Raw genomic sequence first — 22,044 nt, 5'->3', positions numbered from 1 at the left:
AATCATAAATACGTGAGGTGGATGGAAACCCTAAATATCCTGACCTGATCATTACACGCTCTATGCCTGTAACAAAATATCACATGTACTTCATAAATATGTACAGATATTATGTATCAATAAAAAAGCCATTTTGAGAAGGCCACATACAGTATAATAGCATATGCAATTCTCAAAATGACAAAAGTTATGGAAATAAGAACAAATTAGTGGTTGCCAGGGATTAGGGATGATAGTTGAGAGGAGTGGTATGACTCTAAAGGGTAGATGGAGATCTCTGTGGGGATGGAACGGTTCTATATTGTGATTGTAGTGGTGGTTACACAAACTGCATGTGAGAAATAATTCAGAAATACATATACAGTGTGGACCAGTGTCAATTTTCTGGTTTGATATTTTGCTACCGTTCTAGGAGATGTAATGACTGGGGGAAACTGAGTGAGGGGTACATGGGAACTCTGTGCCATCTTTAAAATTTCCTCTAAACCTATAAGTATTTCAATATAAACAGTTAAAACAAAAGAGTTAACTATGAAAAATGTCTTCTCACAATCAGCAGTATGTGTCAAGAATCTTGAGAATGGCAACACTCTTGAATTCAGGAATTCTCTCTCCAGGAATTTAGTCTTAGGAGAGAATCAGAGATGCAAATATAAATTTGTAAACTGCGCTATTCACTATAGATCATAAGATAATTTAAATGCCTAATTGCAAGAGAAGACTTAGTAAGTTACAGTCCATCATAGGATAGGATATTTGTGTAGCTACTAAAGTCATGCTTCTGAGAAATATTTAATTGTATGGACAAACGCTTACAGTAGTGTGAAGTTAAAAACAAGCGGGTCACGAGAGTGGCCTCACAGTATGATCTTAATTTTATTTAAAACACACACACATGGAAATGTAGAAGGAAATGCATGAAAGAAATGATGATGCTATTATGAGGATTTTTTTGATTGTTTTTTTGAGACAGAGTCTCACTCTATTGCCCAGGCTGGAGTGCAGTGGCGCCATCTCAGCTCACTGCAACCTCCGTCTCCCAGGTTCAAGTGATTATCCTGCCTCAGTCTCCTGAGTAGCTGGGACTACAGGCGCCCGCCACCATGCCCGGCTAATTTTTTGTATTTTTAGTAGAGACGGGGTTTCACCGTGTCAGCCAGGATGGTCTCGATCTCCTGACCTCATCATCTGCCCGCCTTGGGCTTCCAAAGTGCTAGGATTACAGGCGTGAGCCACTGCGCCTGGCAAGGATTTTTATTTTAAAAATAAACATGCATTGCTTCTATAATCAGAAAAATAAATTCCTTATCCACAAAACTTAGCAGATCTGAAGGGAAGATGGGGAATATGTTGTAGTAATTTACTTTAGACCCAAGGCCCAGGCTTGGTACAGAAATGTTCTGTTTCATAATGAGAAACCTTTTCTTAATACAGCTAGTGTTGCAGGTAAGCCACTATGGAGTTTGAGACATAATTCAAAACCTCAGGTCTATGTCATTCAATCTGCAGAAAGCGAGAGTAAGGAAGAGGAAACGCACACCTTCCCAGTGCCTGTTTTTCAGGGGGTCGGTGTAGGTACAGACATTGCTTTTTTTTTTTTTGCACTATGAATAACCTTGAATTTACTATTGACTATGATTTCTTGGCAACCATTTCGCATGCAAGATAATTCTTTTTAATTTCATTTTTAAAATTGTGGTAAAATACATATTCTGTAAAATTTGCTATCTTAACCATTTTCAAGTGTACAGTTCGTGTTATTAAATACATTTGTAATGTTGTGCAACCATTGCCACCAACCACCCCCATAACCCTTTTGTCTTGTAAAACCAAAACTCTATACCTATGAAACCATCACTCCCCATTCCCCGTCCCGCAGCCCCTGCCAACCACCACTCTGTCTTTGTGATTCTGACTGCTTAAGTATCTCCTAAAAGTGGAATCACACTGTATTTATCTTTTTGTGGTTGGCCTTATTTAATTTAGCATAACATCCTCAAGGTTCATCCATGTGGTAGCACTTTGCAGAATTCCCTTCCTTTTTAGGCGGGATACTGTTCCATTGTACAGATATACCATCTTTTGCTTATGCGTTCGTCTGTCGGTGGACACTTGGTTGCTTCCACGTTTTGACTGTTGAACACAGACACTACTTTATGAGAAGGGTGAATGGAAGGACAATTTACAAATGTGTACTCATGGTATTGCCCCTGGGGTGGCCTTTCGTACCCTCAGGGGCTAATCTTCAGGGCTATGGCTCCTTTCAGTGCGGGCCATTCTCTGGAGAAGGAGGCAGCCGCGGTCAAGCGCAGGCCACACTCACAGTAGCTACGGCATCCACCAAATGGCCCCTTATTATGCATAATATTATGGTGAAAACATCATACATACATTTTTAGGTGTATCTTTGATGATTTCCTAGGCTCAATTCCTGGAAGTAGTTTTAAACAAAGAGTATATTCATAGTCAATAGACAGTGATTCAATGAATGATGGATGAATAAATAAGAGAGACTAAGGAGAGAGAAAAGACATTGGGAGGTTGAAGGGACGAACAAGGCATGTGGCAGGCAGGTGTGGGACTGGGTTCCTGGGGAGAGGGCCCTACTCACCTTGGTGATAGGACCGGCATGGGCCTGGTACTCATTGAATTCCTTCTGCAGAGGCAGAGGGTACTTCATGGCACGAATGGTTCCCACTGAGGTGCCCACAAACATCATGCGTCCGGAATGCGAGATGACAATGGTGGTGTAGGTGATGTCAAACGCCGATATCTCTCGAAGGATCTGGGACACAGGCAGCTCTGCTCAATGTGAGGGGTCGAGCTGTGGCCTCCATGTCCTGGTGCCATTGTCTCTCGCCCTCTCCTCTAACAGATCCCTAGGGGCCTGTCTTTAAAAAATGCTTTTTCTATCCCTTTTGGCATCCAGAATAGTGCCTAGCACAAAAAAAAAAAAAAAAAAAAAAAAAAAAAGGTGCAAACTGGATATTCCTTGTTGTGTTGCTGGTAAATAACCAGTTTCATGAGTTAGGAATAATACCAGTAAAGAGAGATATTCACATAGCACCTACTATGTGCCAAGCACTGTTCTGTGCCTTCTCCATGTTGCAACTCATTCAATCCTCATGAAACCCTCTGAGGCAGTTACTGTTATCCCTAGTCTACAGATGATGGACCATCTGTGTGACAAGGGACTTGCTTCAACTCATGTACCTAGGTGGGCTCCAGTCTCTGCTTTGACTGCTATGCTTGGGTGCATTTCAAAATGAGAATGGGCTATTGGTCATAAATGTATTCAGCAACATTTATTAATGCTCATTACATAAACAAAACTATACATTAGTCTCCCCTTATCCTCGAGGGATATGTTCCAAGATCCCCAGTGGATGCCTGAAACCACAGATAGTACTGAACCCTATATATACTATGTTTTTTTCCTATACATACATAACTATGATATGGTTTAATTTATAAATTAGGCCCAGTAAGAGATGAATAATACCTAATAATAAAATAGAACAGTTATATGAATACCGTATAAAAGCTGTGCGAATGTGGTTTCTCTCTCTCAAAATATCTTACTCACAGTATGGTACTCACCTGTTTTTGGACTTTGGTTGACCACAGGTAACTGAAACTGTGGATAAGGCGGGACTACCATACTATCAGAGCGCCCCTCCATTCCCTCACTCATTCCCGCACTCATCTACCGACCCACCTACACACACATTTATTGAACACTGTGCACCACACAGTGTGCCAGCTAGCAGGGCTGCCAAGAGGAGCAAAACATGGCCTTGCCCTAAAGGGGCTTTATTCTGGCACAGCACTGATAGCTGCCATTGAATTAGGACCGGGCTACTCGGGAGTACACAGGAGAGTCACCGTACTGTCAACTGTGTTCCAGCCCCAGGGAGACCTGCCTTGGGCCAGGTTGCTGCCGTGGTATGTACACACTTTCCCAGGCACCAGTCACAGGAAAAGTGGGAGGAGCCAGCTGGAGGAGCGCACAGGCCATGTTTGTAGGACACATCCTTGCTTAGCTCCTCTCTTTTCCCTTCACTATTTGGAGCCTAGTGTAACTGTACAGTTTCAGAGTTTGGGGATTTCAAAAGAATACAGTGGCAAGCCTAGGTGATAGCAGCTAACTGCACAGTCATGCATTGCTTGATATGGGATACATGGTTAGGCTATTTTGTCACACAAACATCATGGAGTGTATTTACCCAAACCTAGCTGTGACAGCCTACTATACACCTAGGCTATGTGGTACAGCCTACTGCTCCTAGGTTACAAACCTGAACAGCACGTGACTATGCTGAATACTGTAGGCAACTGTGACACAATGGAAAATATCTGTATATCTAAACAGAAAAAGTACAGTGAAAATTTGGCATTATAATCTTATGGCATTACAATCTTATAGTCTATGTGGTGCATCATTGGTGTTACTCAGTGCATACTGTAGTTAGGTTTTTACCCCAGGAAAGTTAAGTGCAGACCAAGGGTAAGAGCGCAGTTTAGAGATGACATGACCTCCATGCCTGGAAGGTAGGAGAGAAGTTACAGACAGCAAGTAAAACAGAAATGAAAAAGAGGCCACAATTTACAATTTCACCCAGTCAGGAAGGAAACTGAGCAGGAAATTCAGGAAGTGACGATAACTGAGCTAATCCAAAAGGAATGAGGAGCCTGATGTTATCTTGGGAAGAAGGGGCCCTGTACACAGAGGCCCTCATTCCGTGCATACTTTCTGCTGTAAGCACAGGAGGCTGTCCCTGCAGATCTGTGCAGCAGCCCAGAGGCGGGGCAGGGGCAGACTCACCGAGGAATCCGCAATCTCCTTGAGGGTGTGGTCTGATCCAACAGCAAAGATAATTTTGGCATCGGGGGAGACAGTAACACAGTTGTAGCTGCAAGACTTGAGCACGCATTCTGTCTCTCTTTTTCCTGTGGACAGATTCCACTCATACACAGCACCATCTGTGCCACCAGAAATCAGTTTGCTATCATCTGCATTCCACACAATTGAGCGAATCTGCAGGAGAGGAAGACATATCCAGTGAAGAGCATATGCACACATACATCCTAACACAGAAAAGGGTGCAAACTCCTCAGGTGCTCCACTAGACTGAGCAGAACATCCTTTCCTGCTGTAGGCCCTTCTGTCAGCACAAAACGTAGCTTCTTGTGAACGTACACATTCTGTTTTCTATGACACTTGCAAATTACTTCTATGACACTTGCAAAAAAAGACACTCCCATTTCTTTTTCACGTTATGATCGTAAAGACTGAATCATACAGGTTTCTTAAGGCTAGAACCAACCAATTATTGCTGTTTTTTCAAAACATTTTGACATAATTATATATTCACAGAAACTTGCAAAAATAGGACAGAGAGAGTGGACTTCTGGAATGGCAGGGTAAGGACCTCAACTTGACCTTCTCTCTGACAATGTAGGTTAACTGGTAAATATGATAAAAATAATCATTTAAAGTCTCTAGAAGGCTGGGTGCAGTGGATCACATCTGTAGGCCCAACTCTTTGGGAGGCTGAGGTGGGAGGATCACTTCAGCCCAGCAGTTTGAGAATAGCCTGGGTAACATAGTGAAACCCTGTCTTCATAAAAATAGTAAGCTGGGCATGGTGGCATGTGCCTGAGGCAGGAAGATGGCTTGGACTGGGGAGGTTGAGGCTGCAGTAAGCTATGAGTGTACCACTGTACTCCGGCCTCAGTGACAGAGTGAGACCCTGTCTAAAATAAAATAAATAAAATGTCTCTGGAAATTGTCCTCAGGGAATACAGCAAATGGAAAAACATTTATTCAAGAAAATCTGCTCAATCCCAGTAAGAACAGGGTCTGCAGCATTTGAGCCATGACTCGCTCAAGAAACTTCACTGCTGTGCACACTGGGCAGGTGTGGCCAAGACAAGCGACTCCCTCTCCCCATAGCTCCCGGTCTTGGGCTATGGTTTCAGTCTAGAAAGGGAAAGTGCTGGGATTTCTTATTCTTACCCCAGCCCCATGTTGCAGAAGCTCTATTCCAAGCAGGTGTGGCCGAGAGGGCTCAGACTCTCTTTCCCCCCAGCCCATTCTCACTTGTTGGAAGAAGCTCCACTCCAAGCTCAGCATACTGAGAATAACTGTGCCCCAATGATTCCTGACCCAGTTTGCTCGTAGAGTGAAAGATCCAAGCCATGAAGGGCAAGCCAAAAAGACCAGGGGCTTACAGACGTGCACATACACACACGCACGCACGCACATACACCTCAAGTGTCACTCACGGAAGTGAGATGTTACTCCTGGAAAAGCAGGTCCCCGCCCCAGCTCTGGTGCAGTGGAGCAAAGGTTCTGACCATGGGAAAGTCAGGTGCTAAGACAGGGAGCTCTCAGCTCTGCTTGAGGGGACTGACTTTATTTGGAATAGAACATGGAAACGTCCATGCCTGTGGGCATTGTCTAAAACAATGGAGATCTTGGTGGAAAGTGATTCAAAGGAGGCTGATAACTCCAGGATGTAAGCAAAATGATACAGAGGAGTGGAATTTTGATAGAACAAGGGAAAGGGACAGGGAAGAAGAGCCCTTCAGGGATAACAGACAACTCTAGGGGCTGGAAGGTCTTATGTATGTGCTAGGCTGTACTGATTCAGGTGCAGTCAGAGTGGGATATGGGGAAAACTTGAAAGCATCTCCTAAGCTACACAAAGACCCATTAACATAGGGCAGAGTCTCACTGGCACAATGGGCCTACCAAACACAACAGTCCACCAATCGCTGAACATTAAGCTCTCCCACCCCAGGGGCATCTCCTAGGAAGCCAGGCTTAAAAATGAAATCAGGCGCCCGCCACCACGCCCAGCTAATATTTTGTATTTTGTAGAGCCACTGCACTCCAGTCTGGGTGACAGAGCGAGACTCCATCTCAAAAAAAAAAAAAAAAAAAAAAAAAAAAAAAAAATCATATTCATCCCTCACAGCCTGGAAGACTCTGTGCATGCCCAAGGCTGTACCCTCTTATGTACAATCAGAGAGAGGACATCCAAACTACCAGTCTCTGGCTGAACATGATGCAAAAGCCATTGACTCTCTGAACTGTGATAGCATTTTCCAAGCCACACATAAATCTGGTAGTAAAAGGTAAACACCTAACTGGCTAAGGGGGTTTATGCACAATCCATAACTAATTAGCAGCTCAGGCAACTCATGGGCAACCCTAGGTAGCCAGGCTAAAAGAAAAGATGAAAAATATCTGAGTAGTGATATGAGACACTGCACACTACAGGGGAAACAGACTTTACAGAATTAGCTCAGCCAAGTCATGAAACAGATAATCAGCCAACCAACAACAACCTCCTGGGGGGACACATATCCAGAACTGCTACAATATATTGTCTAAAATCTTCAGCCAACAAAAAATTGAAACATAAACAAACAAACAAAAAGAGTGTGACCAATAAGAAAAAGCAAGCAAGCAAGCATTCAGGCAATAGAAATTGCCTTTGAAGGGGCCCAGATGGTAGATTTTGCAGCCAAAGACTTCAAAGCAGCTAATACAAATAAGTTCAATTAACTAAAGGAAACTATGCTTAAATAATTAAAGGAAGGTAGGATGACAAGCCTCATCAAATAGAGAATATAATAAGAAGACAGAAATTATTTTAAAAATCAAATGGAAATTCTGGAGTTAAAAAGTACAATAACCAAAACAAAAAATTCACTAGAAGGGCTCAACAGTAGATTTAAGCTGGCAAAATTGAAATAGCTCAATAGAGATTGTGCAATTGGAAGAACAGAGAGAAATACTAATTAAGAAAAATTAACATTAGCAGAGTTTCAGAGAAATGTGGGCAGCCACTAAATGCACCCACATATGTGTACTGTAATGAGAGCACTAGGAGAAGAGAGAAAAACAACAAATACTCAAATAAATAATGCTGAAAAATCTCAAATTTGTTGAAAAACATTAACCTACACATCCAAGAAGTACAATAAACTCCAAGTAGGACAAATGGAAAGAAATCTAGATCCAGACACATCAAAAACAAAATGTTGAAAGCCAAAGATAAGAAAATCTTGAAAGCTGGTCGGGTGCAGTGGCTCACACCTGTAATTCCAGCACTTTGGGAGGCCAAGGCAGGTGGATCATGAGGTCAAGAGATCGAGACCATCCTGGCCAATATGGTGAAACCCCGTCTCTACTAAAAATACAAAAATTAGCTGGGCATGGTGGTGCACAACTGTAGTCTCAGCTACTCGGGAGGCTGAGGCAGGAAAATCGTTTGAACCTGGGAGGCGGAGGTTGCAGTGAGCTGAGATGGTGCCACTGCACACTCCAGCCTGATGACAGAGCAAGACTCCATCTAATATATGTATATATATGTATATAGAAAGCCATAAGAGAAAAATGATTAATCACATAGTATCTAACTTATCTCAGAAACAAAGGAGGCCAGAAGCAGTAGGAGTTTATCTTCATGTTTAAAATATAAAAATACAGTTTTGCTGGATGTAAGGTTTTTTTTCTTACTTTCAGTACTTGGGCTATGATTTAAGTCTAGAAAGGGAAACTGCTGGGATTTCTTATTCTTACCCCAGCCCCATGTTGCAGAAACTCTATTCCAAGCAGGTGTGGCCGAGAGGGTTCAGACTCTCTTCCCCCCAGCCCATTCTCACTTGTTGGAAGAAGCTCCACTCCAAGCTCAGCATACTGAGAATAACTATGCCCCAATGATTCCTGACCCAGTTTGCTCATAGAATGAAAGATCCAAGCCATGAAGGGCAAGCCAAAAAGATCAGGGGCTTATACACCTGCACATACACACACGTACGCACGTGCGCACATACACCTCAAGTGTCACTCACGGAAGTGAGATAAACATGAACATAAAGATAAACATGAAGATAAACATGAACATAAAGATATTCTCAGATAAATAAAAACATTTTTTTTTTTTTTACTAGAAGATCTGCCTTCCAGGAAATAGTAAAGAAAGTCCTTCATGCCGAGGTGGGCAGACCACCTGAGGTTGGTAGTTCAACATGGAGAAACCCTGTCTCTACTAAAAATACAAAATTAGCCGGGCGTGGTGGTGCATGCCTGTAATCTCAGCTACTCAGGAGGCTGAGGCAGGAGAATCGCTTGAACCCGGGAGGCGGAGGTTGCAGTGAACTGAGATTGCGCCATTGCATTCCAGCCTGGGCAACAAGAGTGAAACTCTGTCTCAAAAAAAGAGCTTGTGTTACTTAGGAGGCTAAGGCAGGAGAATCGCTTGAACTCAGGAGGTGGAGGTTGCAGTAAGTCGAGATTGCGCCACTGCATTCCAGCCTAGGTGACAGAGTGAGTCTCTGTCTCAAAAACAAACAAAAATGCTTGTGTTTACATAGCACTTTCACTTTCCACAAATTTTTACTTTTCCTTCCAATGACCTGTTATTTGCTAAAGTCAATAGTCAGTTTTGGACTTTACATGACCTCCCTCTGACATCTAGTACCACTGACCACTTCAACCTTTCAGAAATTGTTTGGTTCCTTGGCTTCTTTGAGACAATTATTGATTCCGAGTTCTCTTCGTATCTTTATTTTCAGTCTTTCATTGGCTCCTCTTCTTTCACCAGTCTCTTAAACGTTGGTCTCCCCTATCCTGTCCAATATTCTTCTCAGATTCCACATAGGCCCTTGGTGATCTAATCTATGCCTCTGACTTCCTCTACTTTCTAATTCCCCGAATCTTCATATTCAGCCCTGACTTCTTTCCTGACCTCCACACACATACATCACACTTCTGGGCACATGAAATATAACATGGCCGAAATGGAACTTCATCTCTTTCTTCTCTTTGCCTCCGCTACTAAAGTCATGGTTTAGTTCCTAACCCAACTTTCACCTTCACATCCTAGCTGCTCTCCATCACTCCAATTTCCTTCCACTCTAATCCTTCCTCAACACTGTTTAGAGAGTTACCTTTCTGATCCCATTACTTTCTTGCTTAAATCCTTTCCCTTGTTTCTTGTCACTGAAAGACTAAAGTCCAATTCCTTGGCATGGCATACACTACCTTCTACGATGCAGCCAACCTTTCCTACTACCTCTTTATCATCGCTCAAATGTGTCCAGTGTTCCAGCCATATGAACCAACGAGCACCTCCATTTCATACCTCCATTTCATCATCTCCAACAAGTCCTTCTGCCTAGAATGCCTCTCTTTTCCAATGGCCTCTTCTCTCCAAATTCATCTGCTGACTTCTTCTTACCCTCTCCATGCCTCTTCCTCTTAATCATGTCTCACATCTAATCTACTACTCTAGGACCTAGTGATTTTACTTTCTTTTTTCTTTTTCTCCTTCCTTCCTTCCTTCTTTTTTTTTTTTTTTTTTTCAGACAGGGTCTTACTCTGTCAGCCAGGCTGGAGTGCAGTGGTGTGATCATGGCTCACTGCAGCCTTGACTTCCTGGGCCCAAGTGATCCTCCCGCCTCAGCCTCCCAAGTAACTGGGACCACAGGTGTGTGCCATCACACCTGGCAAATATTTTTTACTTTTTGTAGACACAGGGTCTCCCTATGCTGCCCAGGTTGGTCTCGAACTCCTGAGTGCAAGCGATCCTCCTGCATCAGTTTCCCAAAGTGCTTAGACTATAGGCATGAGCCCATGACTTTACTTTCTAAAATCATCTGAATCCATCCACTTCTCCCTAACTGTACCACCACCACTATTATCTATGGTGTAGATATCCACAGTAGCCTCCTTACCATTTCTACCCTCGCCCCCTTCAACAGTCTTCACTCTGCAGCCAAAGTAATCCTTCAAAATGCAAATCTAGTCATATTATTCTCTGCCCTGAAAGTCTTCAATGATTTCAAGGAATAAGAAGGATAAATCCTTACAAAGCCTACAAGTTTCCATGCATTTGGGCCCTTGTGACCTCTCCAATCTCAGCCCATCTTTACCCCATGGTTTATCCTGGCACCACATTCCAGGTCCACAGACTTTCATGTCCTCTGACACCCCATGAATCTCCCATCTCTGGCCTTTGGATCCCTATCCGCAATGATTATCCCCACCAGTTCTGTCTGATTAATTCCTACTCACTTTTATAGGACCAAGCCTTTGCAAATACAGCCACCTAAATTATGCCGCCCCCTTCATTATTTCTCTCATAACAACACCATGTTTTTCTTTCAGTGGAACTGCAATTAGTAATTACATTTGTCTGTGCATTTGTTTTATTGTGTCTTTCCCCAAGTAGACAGTGAACCCATGAGGAAAGGAACCACCTCTCTTTTGTTCACCTGCATCCCACTGGCTGGCGGCATGCTTGGCTCTGTGCCCCTTGTTTCCCTGGAGACCGTTCACTCACTCACCTTCCCTGTGTGTCCTTTCAGGCTTGAGATGTTCTCTAGGTTCGTGGTGGTGTAAACGTGAATCACATTTCCATTGACTGCAGCAAACAGGTGACCTCCGTTGCTAAAGGAACACTACAGGGAAAGACAGCAAGAGAGCAAGCAAGCAGGAAGCGAGCAGTCTAATTAGAGGTTACAGTCAAGAGGTGATTTTCCCAAGAGTTCGGACTGAAACTACATGTGAGGGTGGGAGTGGGGGTAAGGTGCAGACGAGATTGAGGAGTCGCTGACATTTTCAGACACTTTCACTATTCCTGTGACTCATAGTGGCCAGATGCTGACACTGCCAGGCCCACAAATCATGAAGCCGTTGGGACCACAAGCAGTCATTCTGCCTGTAGAAGCACGTTTTAGAGCGGGGGAAGTAATTCCTGAAATCATTGCCTTGTTTGTACAAGTCACCTTGGGGAAAGCTGATGAGCTCTTTCCTGCCTCTCACCATCGATGCTTATTTTTCCGTGGCTCCTGTCTCCAACCTCACCTTCCTAGCTATGACTCTGATTCTGAGATTACTTTTCTTTTAAAATATTTGCTAATACTCCACCATTACAGACAAGACTTATCATAGCGGGGATCTCACAAGGTTTTAGGTTCAATGAAATAGTCTGGTGGACATAAGAAAATGGGGATGGAAGCATATACTCAATAAGGTTGCTGGGAAAAGAACTGGATTTCCCCCTCCCCACTTTTTTTAAGCCACTATAGTTCTCCAAGACAGATTTTGGTCCCACCTCCCCAGACCATGTTAGTTCCTGATATTTCAGCCGTGGCTTTCTAAGAAACTGGACTTTTGTCTTCAGCAGTTTTTTACCTCTCTGCATCCTCTAACAGAGTATTCTTTGAAAGAACGTATATCATCAATGAGTAGATTCATGAGGCGTAGTTTGTCAGCAAACCCTACTACAATGAAGTGTCCAGATGGATGAAGGCTGATAGAATATGCCTCTTCTTGGTATTCCTTGAATAGTTCCAGAGTGCTGTGAAAAAGATCAATCACTGAATTGTAAGCCTAGCTCACTAAATCCCTCCAGTCATCCACTGTATCTGATATATGTTGTTATGATAGTATTTGAGATATACTACTATTTGCAATTGTTGGTTCCTCTCTTTTCTAGATTTTGGTTATGAGGGTATAATGTCCAGCATGGAGCATGGTAGATAAGGAGATTGGTCAAAGTGTGGTCTAGCAATGCTGAAGACATAGCTGTTTAGATTCCAAAATTCATGAGTATTGTCCAAGTATTTTTTCCCTAGAAGCCCCAGAAGTTGTACACAAGAACAAAGAAAACAGTGGGGAGTGGGAGTCCAACTAGGGTCGGAGCTTCCCAGGGAAGCTGTGCCAGAAGGTAAAATCTGGGTTGGGATAGTGATGTCCTGGGAGAAAGAGGAGGAAGAAAGGGTCTGGAGAGCTCCCTGAAGCAAAGAGCAGTTCCTGTGGGAAACAAGGGGATAGGAGAGCTGGAGGGACACAGGAGTTTATGTAAGAAGGTGAGAGACTGGGGTGTCATCTTCATATCTTCATGTCCCCAGTGTCTGGCATGTGGTAAGCATTAAGTAAACCACAAAGTAGTTTTCTAGCCCATGCAAGAGTGAGAAACAGGTAGGCTGACTGACTTGATTTTTAAAAAATCTTTTCCAACTGAAAGCTTCTAAGTAATTAAAGTTTGAAACACTGTAATTAAAATAATACACATAAACAAATTAAAAACTGGAGTCTTGCATACTAAAGTAGGCAAGTCTTTCATTCCTTACTTTGTTTCATAATTCCAAATGCGGATGGATCGATCCAGAGAACAGGTGGCTATGAGGGGTTTGCGGATGCAGGTAGCTAGACCGGTGATGGGTGCTGAGTGCAATGGATACATCAAATACTCAAAGTGAGCAGGCTCCCCCTAGAGAAATCATACAGAACAAGATCCCGCAGAGTAAGCAAAAGGCTGGCTGTACATGTCAGCTCTAATTAGTTCCCAAGAACATTAATTAGCCTGGGTGCACAGAAATTAGGCTGCGGCTAAACTGTTTGAATATTATGCATATTTTCCTGAGCCAATATTATTATTTTATTTTATTTTATTTTATTTTATTTTTGAGACAGAGTCTTGCTCTGTCCCCCAGGCTGGAGTACAGTGGTGCAATCTCAGCTCACTGCAAACTCCGCCTCCTGGGTTCACGCCATTCTCCTGCCTCAGCCTTCCGAGCAGCTGGGACTACAGGCATCTGCCACCGTGCCCGGCTAATTTTCTTTATTTTTATTTTTATTTCTTGTATTTTTAGTAGAGACAGGGCTTCACTGTGTTAGCCAGGATGGTCTCGATCGCCTGACCTCGTGATCTGCCTGCCTTGGCCTCCCAAAGTGCTGGGTTTACAGGCATGAGCCACCACGCTCGGCCGAGCCAATATTATTTTTAAACATTATTTTAATGGCAATAAAATATTTTCTTCAATGGATATCTTTGAATTTAATTTAACCCTTCCTCTGCTGTAGGAACATTTAAGTGGCTTCCAATTTTTGTTATTTATTATAGGAATAACACTAGACTAAATATCTTTGTACAAGTCTTTGTGTATCTCTCTGATTATTTCCTTAGCATACATTTCTAGAAGTGGAATACTGAGAAAAATTGTATGAATGATTTTTAAGGATCTGGATAAGTAATTTTCTCTCTGGAGAGACTGTACTAATTATCACCAGTAGCAAATGAGAGTTGGATGGATGATTTTAAATTGAAATGCATCCTACTGCACTGGTTATGTAGGTTACAGATGTCTGTCATCAGAGGCATTGTTTCTGGAACACCTGAATGAGGAGTGATCGTTGGGAAATTTAATGAGATGTACATATTTAGGTCTGTTCACAAGCTAAGACAAAGGCTGAAATGGATTTTTTTTTTTTTGCAAATTCTGCCCCTCTGCCACTTATAAATTTATCTGCATCCACTCTATCCTACCCTAGTATGTCCCATCCAAGTACTAACCAGGCCCGACCCTGCTTAGCTTCTGAGATCAGACAAGATCAGGTACATTCAGGGTGTTATGGCTGTAGACCCTACTATCTCAGAGAAAGAGATGCTATGCTGGGTGGGCAGGCACAGGTTATTGTTATTCTTCTCCATCTGTTACCCTTTCTTTCTCCAATATCTTCGACCTGCCTGTCTCTATGAGCACATTCCTATTAGCTTTTACACACTCAAATCTCTCTTGTCTTAAAAACAAAAGCAATGCTCTTGCTTCCTCCTCTGCCTGAGGAGTCATGTAATGATGGGGAATCACACTAGTGGGCTTACTGGTTTCACTGTGAATGCATGATCACAAACCTTCAGTGGGCATTTAACCCTGCTTGGTAACTCTACCATATTTTTCCATACATTCACTTTCTAAATAACCAAGATAAGTATTTCATACTATTTATTCTCTCTTTTCAAACATTCCAACCTTTTTCTTCCAATTCTAAATCTCGTCTGATGACATTATCTTGTATTTCCTTGATTTCTGTATCTTTGTTTTCGTTTTGCATCTCAGAAGCAGACTTGCAGAGATTCATCATAAATTCATGTAAGACAAATTTTATTTCACTCCTTTCTTCCTCAATTTTTACTTCTGTTCCTCCCTATGATAAGTAGGCACCAACAAATGATTTTTATGTATGTCATTGATTATATATAGATGTGTTTAATATTTCTATAAATGACATTGTGCTTCAGATCTCACTCTGTACTTTTACTTTTTTCTCAACATGATATTTTTGAGGAATCATCTATGTTGCAGTGTGTATCATTTGCTTCTAACTGATGTTTGATATTCTACAATATACATCTAGCTACTTTACTTCTCCATTACCACTAGGGATGAACATGTGGATTGTCTTCAACTCTCCATTGCTACAAACACTATGGTGAATATCTTTGTCCATGTTCTTTTTTTTTTTTTTTTTTCTTTTGAGATGGAGTCTCGCTCTGACCGCCAGGCTGGAGTGCAGTGGCGTGATCTCGGCTCACTGCAACCTCTGCCTCTCAGATTCAAGTGATTCTCCTGTCTCAGCCTCTCGAGTAGCTGGGACTACAGGCACGCACCACCATGCCCAGTTAATTTTTGTATTTTTAGTAGAGACGGGGTTTTACCATGTTGGCCAGAATGGTCTCGATCTCTTGACCTCGTGATCCACCCGCCTCAGACTCCCAAAGTGCTGGGATTGCAGGCATGAGCCACCACGCCCGGCCTGTGCATGTTCTTTAATGGCTCTGTAGGATCAGATTCCTGGTATGTATCCAGTGCAGACTACTGGATAACAAGGTACATCCATTCTCTATTTGACCAAGAACTATCAGATTCCTTGCTAGAATGGGTGTATCAGTTTACACTCCCATCATTGCCATATTAGGATTATCATTCTCCCCTGTCCTCAGAAATCTCTGGTAATAACTGGATTTTTAATTTTTGACAATATAATAATGAAACTTCTTATAAAGAAGCATCTCAGAGTTGTATTAATTTGCATTTTTCTGTTCACAGGCAACAAAATTCCTTATGGCAGCACCCAAAGGCTTGAAATTAGCCATTCCAAGTGTGTCCAAAAAACTAAAGGAAACCATGACTAAAGAAGTAAAGATAGAAATGATATGCATCAAATAGAGAAGAATAAAAGGATCCCATCAATATAGGGATAGACTGTAAGAAAATAGAAATTCTAGAGTTAAAAAGTACAATAACTGAAGTGAAAAATCCACTAGAGGTGCTCAATAATAGATCTGAACTCGCAGAAGAATCAGTGAACTTTATAAATCAATAAAAATTAAGCAATTTGAAGAACAGAGAGGAAAAAGAATTACAAATTTACAGAGCCTCAGAAAAATGTGGGACACCATTAAGCACACCAACTAATGCATAAGGTGAATGCTAGAAGGAGAGGAGAAAGAGAAAGGAACAGAAAAAAAATTTTCATAAATAATTGCTGAAAATATTACAAATTTATTGGGAAACATCAATGTACACATATAGGAAGCTCAATGAACTCCAAGTAGGAAAAACACAAAGAGATCCACAAACAGACACATTTTGGTAAAAATAATGAAAGCTGAAGATGAGAAGAAAATTTTGAAAGCATCGATAGAAAAATGACTGATCACTTACAAAAGGGTCCCAATAAGATTAATAGCAGATATCTCAGCAATGACAATGGAAGCCAGAAGAGAATGGGATAACATGTTCAAAGTGCTTAAAGAAAAAGCTGTCAAACAAAAACTCAGCAAAGCTATCTTTTAGAACTGAAGGTGAAATAAAAACATTGCCAACAAAAACTGAAAAAATATGTTGCTAGCAGATTTGACTTACATGAAATACTAAAGGAAATCCTTCAGGTTGACAGCAAGTTACTCCAGATAGTAATTCAAATCCACACAAAACAAAGAGCACTGGTAAAGGTAATTATAAAAGACAATATAAATATATATTTCATCATCTTTTAGCTGATTTAAAAAGCAATTATATGAAACAATATGCATATAATATACTGTTGTGCCTATAACATATAGAAATGTAATATATTTCCCAGTAGTGGCACACAAATGATGAGTGGGAACAAATGTGTATTGGATTAAAGAAATGACTTCAATGGTAACTGAAGCTCAAGGAACAAATGAAGAGAACCAGAAATGATAGTAAAGGTTAACATAAAAAGACTATAAATATATAATTGCTCCCCATTCTGACCTCAGCTTCTTTAAAAGATATACAATTATATAAGGTAATAATTATAAGAATATATTATTGGGGTTTGTAACACTCATAGATGTAGTATGTATAACAATAATACTATTAAAAAGGGGAAAGGGAATGTAGCTATATGGCAGTAACATTTCTATATGTTACTAGCATTAAGTTAGTATGAAATTGAATCAAATTGAATTTGACTATAATGAGTTAAAATGTGTATGGTAAGCCCTAAGAAATAATTAAAAGTATATAGGGAAAAATAAAGATACTAAAATACTACATTAAAATTTTACTTAATGTGAAAGAAGGCATAGAGAAGAATAGAAGAACAAAAATCCCATGATACACACACAAAAAAAGGTAAAATGGTAGACATAAATTCAACTATGCCAGTAATAACATTAAATGTGAATTGATTAAACAATCCAATCAAAAGTCAGAGATTGTCAGACTGAATAAAAAAAGATTAAATTATATGATGTTTATAAGACACAGTTCGAAATCGAAGATACAAATATATTGAGAGTAAAAGGATGAAAAAAGATATACCATACAAACAGCAACAACAAAAGTGCTGGAGTGGCTATAGTAAGATCAGGCAAAATAGGCTTCTAAATAGAAAATGTTACTAGAAATAGAGACATATTTTATAATGCAAAAATCGTCAACCCATCAGGAAAATATATTAATTGTAAAGATATGTGTATATAAAAATAGAGCACCCAAATGCATAAAGTAAAAATTGTCAAGAATGAAGAGGAAAATAGCTCAACAATAAGAGTTGAAGATTGCAATATACCACTTTGTTTTTTTTTTTTTTTTTTTTTTTTTTTTTTTGAGATGGAGTTTTGCTCTTGCTGCTCAGGCTGGAGTGCAATGGCACGATCTCGGCTCACCACAACCTCTGCCTCCCGTGTTCCAGCAATTCTCCTGCCCTAGCCTCCCGAGTAGCTGGGATTACAGGCATGTGCCACCACTCCCAGCTAATTTTTTTGTATTTTTAGTAGAGACAGGGTTTCACCATGTTGGTCAGGCTGTTCTCGATCTCCCGACCTTAGATGATCCGCCTGCCTCAGCCTCCCAAAGTGCTGGGATTACAGGTGTGAGCCACCACACCTGGCCTTTTTTTTTTTTTTTTTTTTTTTTTTTTTTTTTTTTGAGATGGAGTTTCACTCTCATTGCCCAGGATGGAGTGCAATGGCATGATCTCGGTTCACTGCAACCTCCGCCTCCCGGGTTCAAGTGATTCTCCTGCCTCAGCCTCCCAATTACAGACATGCACCACCAAGCCTGGCTAATTTTGTATTTTTTTTAGTAGAGACGGGATTTCTCCATGTTGGTCAGGCTGGCTGTGAACTCCTGACCGCAGGTGTTCCACCGACCTCGGCCTCCCAAAGTGCTGGGATTACAGGCATGAGCCATCGCAGCTGCCCATGCAATACACCACTTTCAAAAACAATCAAGACAAACAGGCAGAAGATAACAAGAAACAGAAGACTTGAACAACACTAAAAACCAATCAGACCTAACAAACGTATATAGAACACCCAACTCAATAATAACAGAATGTACATTCTTCTCAAGTGCATAAAGAGCAGTCTCCAAAATAGATTATACGCCAGACCAAAAACAAACCTTTTTTTTCTTTTTTTTTTTTTTTGAGATGGAGTCTCGCTCTGTCGCCCAGGCTGGAGTGCAGTGGCTGGATCTCAGCTCACTGCAAGCTCCGCCTCCCGGGTTTACGCCATTCTCCTGCCTCAGCCTCCTGAGTAGCTGGGACTACAGGCACCCGCCACCTCGCCCGGCTAGTTTTTTGTATTTTTTAGTAGAGATGGGGTTTCACCGTGTTAGCCAGGATGGTCTTGATCTCCTGACCTCGTGATCCGCCCGTCTCGGCCTCCCAAAGTGCTGGGATTACAGGCTTGAGCCACCGCGCCCAGCCAAACAAACCTTAATAAATGTAAAAGAACAGAAATAATACAAAATATATTCTCTAAGCACAGTGGAATTAAATTAATAATAACAGAAACAGAAATTAACTGAGAAACTCACAAATAAGCAGAAATTTAACAACACATTCCTAAAACCAATGGATCAAAAAGAAATCAAAAGAGAAATTCCAAAATATTCAAGATGAACGAAAATAAAGACATAACATACCAAAATTTATGGTAAGCAATATTAAGAGGAATTTTTTTCTGGCTGCAAATACCTACACTTTCAAAAAAGAAAGATCTCAAATAAATAACCTAATCTTCCACCTTAAGGCACTGGGAAAAAAAAAAAAAGAGCAACCTAAACCTAAAGCAAGCCAAAGGAAGGAAACAGTAAAGATTAGAGTGAACATTAATGAAATAGAGAATAGCAAAGCAATAGAGAAAAATCAATGAAACAGAAAGCTGATTCTTTAAAGAGACCAGAAAAAAAAAAAAAAAAGGAGGGGAGGGGACAGAGGGAAGGAAAATCATATTAATGTAATCAGAAATGAAAGAGGGAATATTACTATTAAGCTTACAGAAATAAAAAGGATCATAAAGGAATACTAGGAACAATTATATGTGACTAAATTAGACAACTTAAATATACAAATCCCTAGAATGATACAAAAAATGAAACTGGCTCAAGAAGAAATAGACAATCTAAATAGATGAAAATAGGTAATGAGATTCATTAGAAAAAGAAACTTCCCACAAAGAAAAGCCCAGGCCCAGATGACTTCACTGGTGAATTCTACCAAACACTTAAAGAAGAATTAATACCAATTCTTCACAAACACTTCAAAAAATCAGAAGAGGCTGGAACACTTCCCAACTCATTCTTTGAGGCCCTGATACAATAGCAGTCAAAGACATTGCAAGAAAACTATAGATCACTATTTCTTATAGATACAAAAATCCTCAACAAAATACTAGTAAATTGAATATTCTAACGTGAAAATGACTATATACTATGGCCAAGTGGATTTTATCCCAGGAATGCAAGGGCGGTTTAACATCTGAAAATCACTTAGTATAATATACTATATTAATAGAGTAAAAACAAAAACTCACACAATCATCTCAATAGATACAGAGAAAAAAATCTGACAAAATCCTACAGCCATTCATGATAAAAACATTCAACAAACTAGGAATAGAAGGGAACTTTTTCAGCCTGATAAACAGTATCTTCAAAAAAACCTACAGACAGTATCAAACTTAATCGTTAAAGACTGGATGCAGCCGGGCGTGGTGGCTCACGCCTGTAATCCCAGCACTTTGGGAGGCTGAGGTGGGTGGATTACGAGGTCAGGAGATTGAGACTATCCTGGCTAACACAGTGAAACCCCTTCTCTACTAAAAATACAAAAAATTAGCTGGGCATGGTGGTGGGTGCCTGTAATGCCAGCTACTTGGGAGGCTGAGGCAAGAGAATGGCGTGAACCTGGGAGGTGGAGCTTGCAGTGAGCTGAGATCACGCCACTGCACTCAAGCCTGGATGACAGAGTGAGACTCCTTCACAAAAAAAAAAAAAAAAAAAAAAGACTGGATGCTTTCTCCCTAGGATTAGGAATAAGACAAGGATCTGCTCCCATCCCTTATGTTTGACATGAGACTAGAGGTTCTAGCCATGGCAATTAGGCAAGGAAAATAAGTTACAGGCATTCACAGTTTGGAAAGGAAGGCTAAAACTACCCTATTGCAGATGTCATGATCTTATATATAGAAAATCCTAAGGAATTCACTAAAAACACTGATAAAATTTGGATATTTGTCTCCTCCAAATCTCATGTTGAAATGTAATCCCCAGTGTTGAAGGTGGGACCTGGTGGGAGGTGCTTGGATCATTGGGGCATATCCCTCATGAATGGTTTAGTGACATCCCCTTGGTGATGAGTGAGTTCATGAGAGATCTGGTTGTTTAACAGTGTGTGGCATCTCTCACCTCCCTCTCTTGCTCCTGCTCTCACCATGTGATGCGCCTACTACCCCTTCATCTTCCACCACGATTGTAAGCTTTTTGAACCCTTACCAGAAGCAGATGCCAGCATCACGCTTCCTGTACACCCTGCAGAACCATGAGCCAATTAAACTTTCTTTCTTTATAAATTACTCAGTCTCAGGTATTCGTTTATAGCAATGCCAGAATAACCCAATACAAAAACTATTGGAACTAATAAGTGAGTTTGGCAAGGTTGCAGGAGACAAGATCAGTATGCAAAAATTAATTGTATTTCTATACACTTGGAATGAACAATCCAAAAATGAAGTTAAGAAAATAATTCAATTTACAATAGCATCAAAAAGAAGAAAATTTTTCAGAAATATTTAACAAAAGAAGTGCAAAAGTTATATTCTGAAAACTATAAAACATTTTTGAAACAAATTAAAGACAACCTAAATAAATGGAAAATATCTAATGCTCAAGAATTGGAAGGCTTAATACTGTTAAGATGGCAACAGTACTCACATTGATCTATAAATTCAGTGCAGTCCCTATGAGGATCCCAGATGGCTTCTTGTAGAAATTGAAAAGCTGACTGTAAAATCCATATAGAATTGCAAGGGACACAGACTACCCAAAACAATCTTGATAAAGAAGACTAAAGTTGCAAGATTCACAATTCCCAATTTTAAAACTTGCTACAAAGCAGCAGTAATCAAGACAGTGTGGTACTGGCATAAAGACAGACAGCTAGATCAACGGAACAGAATTGGGAGTCCTGAAACAAACCCATGTGTCAACTGATTTCCAACAAGATGCCAAGACTACTCAATGGAGAAAGACTAACCTTTTCAACAAATGACGCTGTGACAACTGGATATCTACATGCCAAAGAATGAAGTTGGACCCCTATACCATCCCATATACACAAATGAATTCAAAATGGATTAAAGACCTGGATGCAAGAGCTAGCACTATGAAACTCTTAGAAGAAATATAGGGGTAAAT

General features: G+C 40.7%; 1 protein-coding gene across 3 annotated transcripts in view; it reads right to left on the bottom strand.

Moving 5' to 3' along the window:
• Nucleotides 1-22,044, bottom strand: part of CFAP57 (cilia and flagella associated protein 57) — a 76,230-nt gene that overhangs the window by 42,192 nt on the left and 11,994 nt on the right. For all 3 annotated transcript variants that reach the window (XR_007727401.1, XM_050797613.1, XM_050797627.1), the window contains exons 7-11: nt 13,156-13,295; nt 12,215-12,380; nt 11,365-11,478; nt 4,826-5,038; nt 2,612-2,785 (exon numbers count right to left, since the gene is read on the bottom strand). Coding sequence is in view for 2 of the 3 variants with exons in the window: in XM_050797613.1 (XP_050653570.1) it covers nt 2,612-2,785; nt 4,826-5,038; nt 11,365-11,478; nt 12,215-12,380; nt 13,156-13,295 (807 nt within the window). In the remaining variant the exon portion in view is untranslated. The remainder of the gene's footprint in view (nt 1-2,611; nt 2,786-4,825; nt 5,039-11,364; nt 11,479-12,214; nt 12,381-13,155; nt 13,296-22,044) is intronic.

This window comes from Macaca thibetana, chromosome 1 (genome assembly GCF_024542745.1).
Source record: "Macaca thibetana thibetana isolate TM-01 chromosome 1, ASM2454274v1, whole genome shotgun sequence".
In the NCBI taxonomy this organism is placed as follows: domain Eukaryota; kingdom Metazoa; phylum Chordata; class Mammalia; order Primates; family Cercopithecidae; genus Macaca; species Macaca thibetana.
This window is presented reverse-complemented; position numbering and strand designations above follow the sequence as displayed.